The sequence below is a fragment of the Engraulis encrasicolus genome, chromosome 15 (assembly GCF_034702125.1).
Source record: "Engraulis encrasicolus isolate BLACKSEA-1 chromosome 15, IST_EnEncr_1.0, whole genome shotgun sequence".
In the NCBI taxonomy this organism is placed as follows: domain Eukaryota; kingdom Metazoa; phylum Chordata; class Actinopteri; order Clupeiformes; family Engraulidae; genus Engraulis; species Engraulis encrasicolus.
In genome coordinates this window covers 4,322,950-4,338,211 of record NC_085871.1, presented here as the reverse complement: position 1 = coordinate 4,338,211, position 15,262 = coordinate 4,322,950, and the positions used below count along the sequence as shown (strand labels likewise).

The 15,262-nt window shown below is 45.3% G+C and overlaps 1 protein-coding gene across 2 annotated transcripts in view; it reads left to right on the top strand.

The window, feature by feature from the left end:
• Positions 1 to 724: 724 nt before the first annotated feature.
• Positions 725 to 15,262, top strand: part of braf (B-Raf proto-oncogene, serine/threonine kinase) — a 44,389-nt gene continuing 29,851 nt past the window's right edge. For both annotated transcript variants that reach the window (XM_063216831.1, XM_063216830.1), the window contains exons 1-9: positions 725 to 891; positions 5,413 to 5,514; positions 7,367 to 7,690; positions 9,708 to 9,811; positions 10,660 to 10,762; positions 11,955 to 12,103; positions 12,814 to 12,933; positions 14,147 to 14,306; positions 14,400 to 14,439. In XM_063216831.1, coding sequence (XP_063072901.1) covers positions 730 to 891; positions 5,413 to 5,514; positions 7,367 to 7,690; positions 9,708 to 9,811; positions 10,660 to 10,762; positions 11,955 to 12,103; positions 12,814 to 12,933; positions 14,147 to 14,306; positions 14,400 to 14,439 — 1,264 coding nt within the window. In that variant the 5' untranslated portion in view covers positions 725 to 729. The remainder of the gene's footprint in view (positions 892 to 5,412; positions 5,515 to 7,366; positions 7,691 to 9,707; positions 9,812 to 10,659; positions 10,763 to 11,954; positions 12,104 to 12,813; positions 12,934 to 14,146; positions 14,307 to 14,399; positions 14,440 to 15,262) is intronic.

Sequence of the window (15,262 nt, the reverse complement as noted above, 5' to 3'; positions counted from 1 at the left end):
TGACTGTAGAGTTAAGTGCAAGGTAGAGGCTCTGCCCCATTGCTTGTATTTCAGAGACTACCAGCTGAGCAGAGATGGCCATGCTGCAACACCTGCTGATGACCTGCGGTAAGACATGTCTTTCCAGCCCTGGTCTTTTTGTATGATGGTGACTATTGATTTCGCTATCTATCCACATTATGACATGTATTTATTTACTTACTGCTGGTAGGCTGTTGGAATCTTTAGTCATAGTTTAGCAATGCTTGATGGATGGATGATTGGCCCAGTAGTAGTAAGATAATAATAGCCTAATAATAATAGGATAATAATAATAATAATAATAATAATAATAATAATAATAATAATAATAATAATAATAATAATAATAGGGCCTAGTAACTCAACAACAACGACGACGACGATGGGAAGTAAATAGACAGATAAAAAGGAAATTAATCCGTTTGGAATTTTGGGATCATTCATTTTAGTAGCCGTTCAGCATAGGCCTAGTCAAGATTTTAGGGGAAGAATGGACCCTTCAGATAATTCTTCTCATCAACTGTCTGGTTTGACCCAGAGGTGTCAAAAGCATCAGTGCGACTAGTTTTTGGATGTATGCTCTCCACTATCCCCATTTACCCCTGTTCGTCCACGGCTTACGTTTCTTGAACCTCTCTGTCTCCCCCTCCTGTCTCACGCTCTGTTTCTTTCCCCTATTATTTTCCACTCAGCTTCTCGCAGTTTAAAATGGCGGCGTTGAGCAGCGCCGAGTCCCCACCGCCCGTCTTCAACGGAGACACCATGGACCGTGATCCGGAGCGGGAGCGGGGACTGGACGAACTGGGCGCCGGGCTCGACACCACTGGCTCCGTGGGGATTCCCGAATGTCAGCAAGACATTCCCGAGGAGGTATGCGGTGGGTGACAGGGTGGCGAGAAGCATGAGAGTCGGGTGCCGAGCGGAGGTTGTTGGATGTAGATCTTCAGGAAACACCGGCTGTATTATGGATCGTGGGGATGCATTGCAGGGGGGCAAGATGATGCACAAAATGTATACGATTATTTTTTTATATTGTGCATTGGTTAACATGCAAACATATTTCCCGAAAATGGCTTTCCCAATGACGACACAAGCCGTTCTTTCGCATAAGCAGTGCAGTTCGCCGAGCAGTGTTTATTATCAGGCCTGCCTATATTTCATTCGCTTTTCGCTTTATTTTTCCTGAGCTCACTGCAGCTGTAGCCAACAGACTGGGGCTGGCTAGTTCACTAGCATAGCAGACAGATTGTTAGCCACAGCTAGCTATCTGGTAATACACCATTAAACAAAAGCTAACGCCTATCCATTGTGTGCGTTGTAACCACTTTTTAATACGCCATTAATGTAGCGACCACACATACTTTGCGTGTGCCCCAGTTAATTGATACATTTCGTTCCGAAGCGCAGGGGCTACATTGTAACGTTGACGTTGATAAAGAAGTCGTGCAAAACTCCCCGCTATGTGTTGGTTAATTCGCACGTACATTAGACATATTCTTCCTGAATTATTAATAGGATGATTCGTGAAAAAATAACTGAGAACCAAGCTTATTAGTGTTTTGGTGGGATGTCGAAGGTAAATGTAAGAGATCTACCTCTGTCCACACACACTAAGTTGTTCTGTCTTCAGTTTACCTGCATAGTCTATTCGATTTTCTTTGACAGAAGGGAACATGCCTTCTTTTGATTCCCTGCCTCTGCACAATATTGGCATTATTCAGTTAGGTGCACAAACGCAGGTTCAAAACCAGCTCTGCAGTTTTGACATCCTAGTGTCAAAATGAAGCAGACTAATTTGAACGGTGCCCCAACCTGTCCATCATGATGACTGCTAGTCGGGGCTAACCGCAATAATTGCTTCAATCAAGTTAGGCTTTAAAGTTCCACTCTAGTGTGTCAAAAGTGAAATGCAGCAGCAGCATTTCTTCCCCTAAACTATTGACGGGTCAGAGGTGAGGGTGCATGAAAGGTTTATGTGAGAGGATTGTGCTCAGCCTCCTCGATTCACACTTGGCTGCAGATTTCCTTGCACTTCAGAATTGCACCTGGGAAAGCTAGGGTAGAAGTGTTTAAGGGGATTAGTTAATTGAGTTAACCAGCGCTTGGAGTTGGTTTTCAAGGTAATGAGATGGTGGTTGTAAATTGTTTTGTTAATGGAATGCTCAGGTGACGGTGGACGTGGAACAGTGTTGTGGGGGTTGTTTGGCAAGCTACTGGCTGACTTGGATTGAGCATGCTTCCTGGACTTTGAGATGTTGACATTTTGGGACCGAATGTCAATGCACCACAACATACCATACCCCATCCCCCCACCCATGTGTTCTGTCTGTAACATGTTGACAAAATTGTCAACAGCAAAAAAAACATTGTTGGCCTAAAATATTGAAATCTATAATGCATTGCTTTAACGATGCAAACCCTCAGCCAACCAGTGGGTTTCAAACAAGTCCAATCAGAAGGGGTAGAGTGGGGTGGGGAAGGTGGGAGGCCAGTGACTGGCACAAGGATTGCACACAGCTTCCCTCGTTCGGGTAAATCATCTGTTTTTTTTTCGTGACCATTTAAGGAACACATGTACTATTGCTTCAGAGGTGTCTTAGCAAATGAAAGCCTCCCTATGACAAATCGCCCAAGGCCCATTCGTTCACTGTCCCTGTTCCAAGACGTTTAAGCCACATGCAGCCTCTTCATGCAGATGGGCGCGTCGACAGGCCTATTCACTCTGATAGGCCATTCTGCTTGCAACCTGTAGGACGACCATAGAGGGTCACTCTTAAGGAAATGTCAACAACCAAGGAGGACAAAAAGTGCACGGTCAATCCAACATAGTACCATGAATCAGTGATTTATAAAGAAGGACAGCTGCAAGCACTGCCTTACTTGAAATTCAGAAATGCAAGGCAAGTTTATTAATATAGTGCATTTCATGCACAGCTCTGCAGTTCAATTCGCTTCACAAAAGTTTAAAAAAAGCAAAACTTTGAATGCAAAGTGCAGCATTAGACTTGTCTGCACAGCTATTGGAATGCACGATCAGATCATATCAAACCAGTTTCTCGTTTAGAAATGTTTTTGCATCGAGCAGTAAAGTGAAGAAGTGGAGAAGAGCTAGGATGTCAGCTCAGGAGCATAAATCTCAGCTGACATTTCAACATGTGCTAGAAACTGCAGTGTGAACTTTTCCCATTTTGCTCGGTGCAAACAAGTGACTAAAGTTTAGGCTTTTAAGGTCAGTCGGTATGAAAGCCAGGTCATCATTTGAAATGCTATGCTATGCAGTTTCACATGGAATATGATACTAAAACTCCTAATTGTTGTATATGTTTTTTTGGTGAAGCAACTTGATGAATTGGACTCACAACAGAAAATCTTTGCATTCATCAGGGGCGTCAAACATCCTGGGTTCAGATAGTGAATACCCGGACACATGTTACTTTGATCCGGTCAAGTCAATGAAACAGCTGATCCTAATGACCTAACTGGTGAAATCACCTGTGTTGGGAGCACAGGCAGAAGGGTTATCTGGCAGGACTGTTACTTTCTCAATCCAGTTTGTCACCCCCAGTTGTTATGCCACATCATTATCCCTTGAAGAAGATGTGGTAACAACATGGAAATTCTCAGGTCACTTGCACTTTGCACAGCGAGAAAGGAAACGGTTTAAGCTGCAGTGTGCTCAGGGCTCCAGCTCCTCCTTTCAATGGACACTGTCCGTCTCTGAGGCACCTGCCAGCAGGATAATGCATAGTCCCCCTCGTAGTCCAAAAATTGAAAACGTGTCGCATGCCGTCCAACCAAGTCACATGGGGCTGGGGCACTCAACACTATATAGATTTCAGGCAACCGAAAATGGAAATCGCTAACAGAAAAATGCAAAGTTGCTATATAACTGAATGCAGTTATGTAGGTTTTTTTTGTTTTGGTGTGTGTGCGTGTGCGTGTGTGCGCTGCCTTTGTTTTGGCTCTTGGGTGTGGGTGTGTGTCTGTGTGAAACCTGCGTGAGCGTTTACGATCCATCTCGCTGGCCCCTGGGGAAACCCCTGTGTGTGTGTGTCTTTGCTGTGCTGTGCTGTGCTGTGCTGAGCTCTCACTTTCATCGGTGTGTGTGCTACAGTTTCTCACACCTCAGAGCTCATAAGCATTTGTCTCCCTGGCTGGCGGCTGTCGTAGGGCCTAAGCATGACAGACACTAAGAGGTACGGGTCATTTCTCCAACTGGCATCCTTTCCTCTGGCCTCTGTTGTTCACGTTGTCGACTTGTTGTCGGTCGAGTTGGTTTTATATTGGGACATTGATTTAACATTTATAGTACACATGTGGCCTATCTGGAAAAAAAAGTTGCTGTCAAACCATACATTGAAACCCAGACACAAGTCTTTACTTCTTTTCTAGATTGATCACGTTAGTGGAGTAGTTTGAATGTCAAAGGAATGTCCAATGTAACACTGACTTTATCCAAGTTGATGAGTGCAGAAGGTGAAGGAAAGGACACACATTTGGACACTTGGCTTGTACCCTACTGTAGGAGATGCAGTCAGTGCAGACCAGTCTGATGGCGAGCGTTGTCCCCCCCCCTCCCTCTGAGTTGCATTTGTTTGATAGGTTGATTGGAACTGCTTGTTGCAAGCGCATGCAATTGTTTTTTTTCATGAAATCATAGACCATCAGATAAGACAGGAATGTGATACTATCAATTTGAATAACTATCAATTTGAATAATGCTTAGAGGTTTACCCTATGCACAGGTTTGACGTTGTTGTTTATTTATTTCTTAAGATTTATTTATGTGGGCCCTGCCGTAGCCCGGTAGGGCACTCGTCTACTATGTGGCTAACCCGGGTTCGATTTCCGGCCAGGGTCCTTTGCCGGCCCTTCCCCGTCTCTCTCTCTCTCCCAACTCGCTTCCTGTCACCATCTTCACTGTACTATAATAAATAAAGTCACAAAGACCAAAAAATATCTTTTTAAAAAAGTTTTTTTTTTTATGTGGACGAGACAGAGAGAGTGTGACAGGAAATGAGTGGGAGAGAGAGATATAGCAAAGGATTGGAACTGACTTGGGGTTGGAATCAAACCCAGGCCCCTGTTGTAATAGAACAGCACTAGCCCACTGTTTCTCATTGGTTAAAATAAATCCATCGATGAAAGTCATTTGACTGTTTGTGTAGCACATTTGAAAAACAAAAGAAGTTTATCCAAACTGCTTTGTTAGCCGAGACAGATTAATCTACTGTATTATCATGATTGACTATTGACTACTAATAAATATTATGTCACCTCTGGCCACACTACTTTCATAAATAAATTAAATGCGATAATAATAATTACTAAAGTAAATAAACCACTGACTTGCCTTGTGGCCTGTTTCTTTTTTTCGTCTCCCCCTAATAGATATGGAACATCAAACAGATGATCAAGTTGACGCAGGAGCACTTGGAAGCACTTCTGGACAAGTTTGGAGGAGACTGCAACCCTCCGTCCATATATGTGGAGGTGAGCCCACAGAAAGGAACAATGTATCTGTTTACTGTTTTGATGCTAATTCTTATGTTAATGTATATATTTATTTATTTTAATTTTTTTAATGCTCAACTGACATATCTTCTCACTGTTTATGCCCTATCAGTTCTCAGTTATTATTTGATTAATGTTTGATTAAATATGTTCATAAGGGGTAGAGTTAGATAGTGGGATCCAAAGTTGTAAGACTCTTAAAATGTTTTCTTTTCAGCTACAGGCCCTTTTTCAGTTGAGGTCTTTGCAGTTCTTGAGGTAAATATTGGTTAATCCCCAATAGAACGAGACAAGCCTGAAGCTGTTTTTCTGTCAGAACAGAATGCTTGACATGATTTTATTGTGTCAGCCAAAACGCAGAGCAGTTAGGCCTGTATTGTATGTTCCATAGAGGAGTGGCTGTCTTCTCTTCTCTTCTCTTCTCTTCTCTTCTCTTCTCTTCTCTTCTCTTCTCTTCTCTTCTCTTCTCTTCTCTTCTCTTCTCTTCTCTTCTCTTCTCTTCTCTTCTCTTCTCTTCAGCTTTGCTCTGCTTTTTGTGTCTATTCCCTTATCTTTTGATCTGTTCCTTCCTTCTCTGTCTCTCTCTCGTACTTCCTCCTCTTTTCTCCCTGGTCAGTCTCCATCAGTCCAACCAATGTTGTCTACGTATGTGATGTTCTTTCCATTATCCCGACTCCCGCCCTCGACCTGTGCTTGTCCCTGCTGTCAGCCCAACTGCAACAACTTCCAGGGAACTTTTTCCCATTCAATATTCTGATTGCAATTGAGAAAAAGGACCTTTACATTGCGCTTTAGCAAGATATTGATGAATGAAACCTCTATTGTCAATGACGTCTCACAACGTCACCACGAGGCCATAAGCACAAGGGAGAACGAGAGATAGGATAATTGAAAGAACCCTATGTATGGTAAGGCCAGGTTACGGTTACATCCCCTGTGTACGTAGCAGAGACGATGGATAATGTAGAGACGATTCAAGACAGTACTTTTCCGGGATCCATGTGACGTGAGGTGAACGCCACTTGAGGAGAGTGCACCTTTTTCCTCTCCCTACACCTCCATCCATGGCTGAAGTGCCCTTGAGCAAGGCACCTGACCCCACATTGCTCCAGGGATTATAACCAATACCCTGGAAAATAACTGCAAGTGGCTTTGGATAAGAACGTCAGCTCAATGTAATGTGATGTAATGTAGTGGTTGTAATGGTCTCTCCCTCTCTCCTCCTCCAGACCTGGTAAGAATATACCAATTAAGCTGCTGCAGGTCTCCTAACCCAAGGTCTCCCTAAAGGGATGTTCACGTGGAAATGTAGGGGCTTGATTCGTCTCTACCTTTGACTTTCATTTGGTTGTCCTGCTCTCAGGTCAGATGTTTGTGGATGTGCTGGCTTTAAACTACTCATTCATGCAATGCTTTCTCCCTCTCCTCTCTCTCTTTCCTCCAGGCCTATGAGGAGTACACCAGTAAGCTGTTGCAATGGTCTCTCTCTCTCCTCCCTGTCCTCTCTCTCTCCTCTCTCTTTCCTCCAGGCCTATGATGAGTACACCAGTAAGCTGTTGCAATGGTCTCTCTCTTTACCTCTTCCCCAGGCCTATGAGGAGTACACCAGTAAGCTGTTGTAATGGTCTCTCTCTCTCCTCCCTCTCCTCCCTCTCCTCCCTCTCCTCTCTCTCCTCTCTCTTTCCTCCAGGCCTATGATGAGTACAGAAGTAAGCTGTTGCAATGGTCTCTCTCTTTCCCTCTTCCCCAGGCCTATGAGGAGTACACCAGTAAGATGTTGTAATGGTCTCTCTCTCCTCCCTCTCCTCCCTGTCCTCTCTCTTTCCTCCAGGCCTATGAGGAGTACACCAGTAAGCTGGATGCGCTGCAGCAGCGTGAGCAGCAGCTCCTGGAGGCCATCGGCAATGGCACAGAGTTCTCCTCCTCCTCCTCCCCCACGGCCACCTCCTCCTCCTGCACGTCCACCGCTGCGGCCCTGCTGGACGCCAAGCTGGGAGGCGGCGGCGGAGGAGGTGCCCAGGGCTTTTCCCCCTGCCCGCCTGCGCCCAACACCCTGGCCGTCCTGCACACGCCCACCGATGCCTCCCGCACCAACCCCCGCTCCCCGCAGAAGCCCATCGTCCGGGTCTTCCTGCCCAACAAACAGAGGACCGTGGTATGTGCGTGTGCGAGCGTGCGCGTGTGTGTGTGCGTGCGTGTGTGCATGCATGAGTGTGTGCGACTGCCTATGTTGTGGTGTTTGTGTGTGTTTTTGTGTGCCTGTATGCGAATGTATACTGCTGCGTATGTTCGTGCACGCATGCGTGTGTGTGTGTGTGTGTGCCCTTTATGTGCTTTCGGGAACTTTTCAGATCCTGCAGCTTAAGCCAGCATCAGGGACATTTTCTTTCGACATGGATATCACGCATCACTTCAAACCCCCAATCATGAGATCCAGTGAAGTAAATGTATTAATACTGGCTGTATGGGGCTGTAAGTGGCTTAGTTGGTTTGGGCGCCATGCTGTTGCGGCCGGCAGGGTCCTGGGTTCGATTCCAGCCCGGGGCCACTTCCCAGTCCTTCCCCTCTCTCTCCCACTCATTTCCTATCACACTCTCCCTGGCCTGTCCAAATAAGGGCATAACAGGCCAAAAATGATCTAATTTAATTGTCTTTTTCTGATTCTGACCACCCGTATGTCAAACCTAAAGTAGTGCCGCTGATGTTGGGAGCGTGAGGAATTTTTCCATCAGCAGCTTGCAGAGCTGTGTGGGTCCTCACAGGGAAACCAGTGAGTACGAGAGAGCGAAAATATAGGTGACCCCCTTTACTTTGATTAGACGCACAGCGTGTGCCAGTGCTGCTGCTGCTGCTGCTGCTGCTGCCGCCGCCGCTTCTCCTGTCGTTACGGATGCTGTCGGGTTAGCGCAGAGAGAGGGGCCTAGATTCGGCCAGAAGGAGCCCATGAAATGAAATTGCCGTCGTCCAGATTTAGCTACTAGAGGAGAGAAGAGCGAGTGCCCGTGCGTGTGCGGGGCCGGACAGGCTAGATATGGCTGCAGACTAATGGTCCCCCGTTTGGCCAAAGGGGGTGGGGGTTGTGGGGGACAGAATTGTGACGAGACGCAGTATTGAAAAATTTGTCTGCAAATATGTTATGTATGTAAATATGCAAGTAATTCCTAGCTCAGAATTATGTCACTGGGTATGTAATTTTGTTGTGAAATTTGCCTTCTGTGGGGGCAGATCAACCCATCTTAATCTGGCCCTGTGGGTGTGCGTGTGTATGCGCATGTGTGCGCCTGCGTGTGCGTGCGTGCGCCAATTCATAATACTGATTAACTTACACACACACACCAGGGCTGAGGTTGTGTGTGCGTGTGCGTGCCCGTGCGCGCAGTGCCATAGCTCTTCGCATGTGTGTGTGTAAAGGGGCCTCTCTCACTCAAGTGACTACAATACTTGTGTGTTATGCATGTTTGAGTATGTGGAGTTTGCCAAGAACCTGGCAAAGTAGTAATCCAGGTTTAGTTAACCTTGAGGTAGTGGTAAATCATCTAATAGAAGAATCTGGCATCCTTATTTTCTGAATTAAATGACAGTTGTGGGTTATCTATTAGCAGGTTTACCACTTCACTTGGTCATGGTTTATCAACTGTGTTGTCAGAAGTGTGTGTGTGTGTGCGTGTGTGCGTGCCAGCGTGTATGTCTCTGTGTGTCTGTGTTGAATGAGCTAACTCCATGTGTGTGTCGTGTGTATCTGTGTTGAATGAGCGAACTCCATGTGTGTGTCGTGTGTATCTGTGTTGAATGAGCGAACTCCATGTGTGTGTCTGTGTTGAATGACCTAACTCTGTGTGTGCGTGCGTGCGTGCGTGCGTGCGTGCGTGCGTGTGTGCGTGTGTGCGTGTGTGCGTGTGTGCGTGTGTGCGTGTGTGCGCGTGTGTGCGCGTGTGTGCGCGTGTGCGCGTGTGTGCGTGCGTGCGTGCGTGTGTGTGTGTGTGTGTGTGTGTGTGTGTGTGTGTGTGTTGAATGAGCTAACTCCATGTGTGTGTGTGTTGAATGAGCTAACTCCATGTGTGTATCTGTGTTGAATGAGCTAACTCCATGTGTGTATCTGTGTTGAATGAGCTAACTCCATGTGTGTATCTGTGTTGAATGAGCTAACTCCATGTGTTTACTATGTGGTTCAGGTCCCGGCCCGCAATGGGATGACGGTCAGGGACTCCCTGAAGAAGGCCCTGATGATGAGGGGCCTCATCCCAGAGTGCTGTGCAGTATACAGGATACAGGACGGGTAAATACACACACACACACACACACACACACAATTTTCCGTTTGATTATGTTCCTTTGTTTAGGCCTTGCCAGGGGTGCATTTCTCCACAGCGTCGTTGCTCACCAAGTTAGCAACTTACTGCAGTTTCCCAATGGGGGAACCAAGTAAGTTGTTAACTGGTTAACAACGATGCTTTCAAGCAAGGGGTCCCAGATCAGCTTTTAATCATTTTATGTTAACCCATTAAGACTGAAATCAGCATCTGTGCAGTCTTTAGCACTGTCTGCAGTATCTATGCATATTTACCGTGATTAGTGTTGACAGTTCTGTCAAATGACCCATTACATCTCAGTCGGTGCAATTTTTTTTCTCACTCTTGTAATGAGTATACTTAATTTATTAAGGTGAATTTCTACCCAATTACTTTCATGAAAGTGAAGTGAAAGCCCAGCTGGGAAACTCCCATTGTTATTGTGACACAGCACACTACAGCACATGAGTGAACACTGCACACAATGAAATTGCATGTTTTCCTCACCCGTTCAAGGTGGCAGGCCGCAATGGCGCCCGAAAGGGAGCTGTGCGGCGGGATGTTACCAGCTCAGGGTACCTCAGTCATGGAGGAGGATGGGGGAGAGCACTGGTCAATTACTACACCCACCAACCTGGCGGGTTGGGAGTCGAACCGGCAACCTTTGGGCTACAAGTCCGACACCCTAACCGCTTACCCATGACTGCTCTAGTTGTATTGTTGAATGCGTTGGCACACCGAAGTACATTCCTAGCAACTGTATTTCTATACTGTTGATATGGCTAATAAACTTGAACTTGATATAGACATGCCTCTCTTCCTGATCCTGCCATAGGGAGAAGAAGCCTCTTGGTTGGGACACCGATATCTCCTGGCTCACAGGGGAGGAGCTTCACGTGGAAGTTCTGGAGAACGTGCCCTTGACCACCCACAACTTTGTGAGTTTGTGACTCCTTTATCTTGTGTCAAAGCTTAATGGTCCAAATATGTCCTGTTTTAGAGATATTGCTGTGTCAAATACATTTGCAATTGCTACAATATCCAACCTAATACCAAGGTTTTGAAGGGCTTTTTCTCAGTTTCAGAGTTGGCTGCACTTTGCCTTTGTAGGGCAATATACATGTTTTTATTAATACCACAATGATGAGATATAGTACATTGGGACCTATTTGGGCTGTCAGATTTGTCCATTTCTCACACACCAACATTTGCCCTGTCTACTGTAGTCACTAGTTTGACCGTCCCATTTAATTTTTACTGACCTGGGTAGAAAACAACTGGACTTTATCAGACTATTTAATGGAATAAATTATGTTTCCACAACATTGGTCACTTACAGTAAATATCAGGGTGTGGTAACACTAGAATAACTACCCAAAAAAGCTTTATAAACACTTTATTAACATTTGATAATAATTAACATTTGATAATAATTAACATTTAACAAAGCATTTATAAATGTTTGTAAATGAGTAACAACCAAATTACGCTGTGTGAGTTTTATGTGGTTTCATGCCTTCTGTTCTTTGGAGGAGACACATCCAGGACCGATGCGACTGCGCTTTGTCTGCTGTGTCAACAAAGTAGTTCTTGCCCCTTTATGAACATTTACAAAAATGTTGTTGATAATAATTTCATTATTTATAAAGTGTTTCGAATAACTATATATTCACAGTTTCTCATATTTTGCCCTTATGCTGCAAACTTGGACATATATTGCATATTGGCCAGATGTTTTGCACTAGTGCACTGTGTGCCTTTTTACTGTCTTGATTAGCTATCAAGTAGCAATGCCTTCCTGTTGGCCCTGTGGTTTGCAACAAGTCTGAACTTATTCTACAATCTCAGTGGTCTTGCTTGAGAGGGCAAATGAAAAGAAAGCATTGTTGCACTAAGAAAAGTTATACAGTATGATTTGGTGCCATTGCTTACAATAATTGTCATTTTAATGGCATCCTTGTTAGTATACAGTACTTGATTTAACTGATGTCAAATATTGGGTTAGGGTCAGTCAGATCTGTCCAGAATATCATTATCTGGACAATTGTTGACATTGAATCGCCCTAACGACACATACAGAATCTCTCCCTGACATCACTTCCCGTCTCATGCTCTCTGATTGGTCGGCAGGTGAGGAAGACCTTCTTCACGTTGGCCTTCTGCGACTTCTGCCGGAAGCTGCTGTTCCAGGGCTTCCGCTGTCAGACGTGCGGCTACAAGTTCCACCAGCGCTGCAGCACCGAGGTCCCCCTCATGTGTGTCAACTACGACCAGCTGGAGTGAGTGCTCATGGGAAACGGAGTTTATCAGCTCAACTAAAAAAGAAAAAGAATGGTTTAGGTTATATAAAGCCACAATTGAATTTTATATTAATTATTAACATTTGAAAAGCACAATCTCCAATTATCGCCATTGACATGTTTCTACATGCTACTACCACATATTACAATAATAGCATGGTATTAAAGGGTTATATCAGCAGTTATACACTTTTTTTCCTTGCCAGGGTTTGCTTGGCCGCAAAGGGAGTGTCGCTCCAGGTGCCAGTGATTGAAGGACCACCTCTGAGTGTTGTATTGCAGTAGTATTTGCTTGCATGTTGCCTACTTGGTGGTACGATTTCGGATCATCAGTGGGCCACCAGCAGCGTGCGTTAAACGCGCTGCTGCCATACTGCTAAAAATCAGAAGGCAAGCCATATCAGTGAAGATATGACCGATCTACTTGCGGAGTGATCTCTGAAGTGACCAAAACTCGTTGCCATTGGCAGCGGGTATTATTAGGTGGGCATTACAGAAAAGTAGTGACCACTGAACGTTGGGTCCGCCCATTGAAAGTGAATGGGAGCTCTTGCACCATTCTAGAGTGCCGTATAATAATGAAGAAATATTTGCTTGTATATTGCCTTGATAAACTAATGAAAGAAAACAGAACAGCAAATTGACTATTGTTGTGTTTGACAACGTGTGTGTCGGTGTCTATGTTGCAGTCTGCTGCTGGTGTCCAAGTTTTTCGAGCACCACCCCATCACCCAGGAGGAGGTGTCGTCGGAAGGGACCACCCCTATCTCGGAAGTCTGCCCGTCCCTGCCACCCTCGGACTCCACCGGGTAAGGAGGCATCACCAGGCGTTCTCGTACACATTCTCTCACACTCACACTCACTGCCACCGCCACTGCCACCTTGCAGCTCTGATGACACGAACATAAATCTATGCACTTCGCTTAAATAAACTATACAAAATGGCAAACATGTTCATTCATTTCATACACTTATAACAGAAATCTAACTGTTGTTGCGCGAATATCCAACTTTTATTAGGACACCGCAAGAAAACTGGGTCTGTGGCCCCCAGCTATATTGTGAATGGGATGTCAGTCTCAACACTTAAAGTTGGATTGTTTTGATACTTAAAATAAGTTTTATACTTACCACGATTGCGCCTGACCTGCTTCACCCACCGTGTGTGTGTGTGCGTGTGTGTGCGTGTGTGTGCGTGTGTGTGCGTGTGTGTGCGTGTGTGTGCGTGTGTGCGTGTGTGTGCGTGTGTGTGCGTGTGTGTCCGTGTGTGCGTGTGCGTGCGTGTGCGTGCGTGTGCGTGCGTGTGCGTGTGTGTGCGTGTGTGTGCGCGTGTGCGTGCGTGCGTGCGTGCGTGCGTGTTTGTGTGTGGGACAGTGGGTAGCAAGCATTTAGGCAAGTCTTTCATGCACTTTAAGTGGGATGGGGAGGGGAGAATCTAATGCACTTAACTTGGGAATCTGCTGCTACTTCTTACTAGAGATTATTTTCTCCAAACACAATTTCTTTACCTTTTCTTGAATCTTGAACCGCCAAGTGAGGAGGAAGACTTCAGCCCCATCACATTTGCCCAAATAGCACGTTTTGTTAGCATAACTTGTAAAATAGGTGTGAATTGTTGTATGGATCCGTGTTAAAAAATATTGACAAAGATATCAAAACGTGTCAGATCTTTAAAGTACACACACCCTCAACCTGTGCTTGAGAATAGAATACAGTTGCACAGATGCCTGTCACAAGAAGAGCAGTGTAAAAAATGATAAACAACAGATGATAGTATGAACTTTGGAGGATATTAAGGATATTTTTGTGTCATCTGTTAAAGAACTATTCAGGATTGAGTTTTTTCTGTTCTGTCCCCACCATCCCTTGTTCATTCTCTTTCTCTCTCTTTCTCTCTCTTTCTCTCTCTCTCTCTCTCTCTCTCTCTCTCTCTCTCTCTCTCTCTCTCTCTCTCTCTCTCTCTCTCTCTCTCTCTCTCTCTCTCTCTCTCTCCCTCCCTCTCTCTCCCCCTCTTTCTCTCAGGTCGCTGTGCCACCCCAGCGTGTCTCCGTCCAAGTCCATCCCCATCCCCCAGAGTTTCCGGCCCGGAGAGGAGGACCACCGCAACCAGTTTGGCCAGCGGGACCGCTCCTCCTCCGCACCCAACGTCCATATCAACACCATCGAGCCAGTCAACATCGACGTGAGTGTAGTGTCACACGCACGCATGCACAATTGATCTACAGTGCACCATTTTCCTTGCTAATTCTGTTGTCTATCCTGTTTGTGTTTTTAGGACTTGATTCGTGACCAAGGTTTACAGAGATCTGATGGAGGTACGATTGCACTCTAAGCCCACACAAGCGCACTGTATAACATCATCACACACATACACACACACACACACACACACACACACACACACACACACACACACACACACACACACACACACACACACACACACACACACACGCGCACACACACACACACGCACACACGCACCCATGCACACATGGACACACACACACACACACACACATACACACACACACACACACACACACACACACAGTCACCTGTCCACACTAAAAACACGGCAGTGTCGACACACACAGACTTGTAGACACAGCCTCTAAGGTTAGAGTCCATTACTACTACTAACACACACACACACACACACAAGCAAGCATACACTCGTTCAGTGGCTTCTGTTCATTCCATGTTCCCATGCTGTATGTTTGTGTTTTGGCCTGCGTGTCCCCGTGCGCCAGAGAAAGGAGGAGGAGGTGTGGGGGGGTCCATGGACCCCTCCCAAACCTGACAAGCAGCCCTCTCCCAACCAGCCCCCCCCTCCACTCCCAACACTCACAGTTATTAATACAGGCAGACTTTATTATACTACTTTATTTTACTCCTAGGAACATGGGCATATATCTGTAAATAATTATGACTCATGGGCTTTAAATATGATTAGGTAAATATTTAAGAAACACTTCAGTGACTTACAAGTGACTTGATGCTACAGCTTATTTCTAGGTAAAATTAATTGATGTTCCACGGTGGGATTTATAGTACTTGCTCGTGTTTATTAAAATGTAATCTATAAAAGTAGTGCAAGTAGTCGTACATATAATTACTATTTAAACATGTAAATAC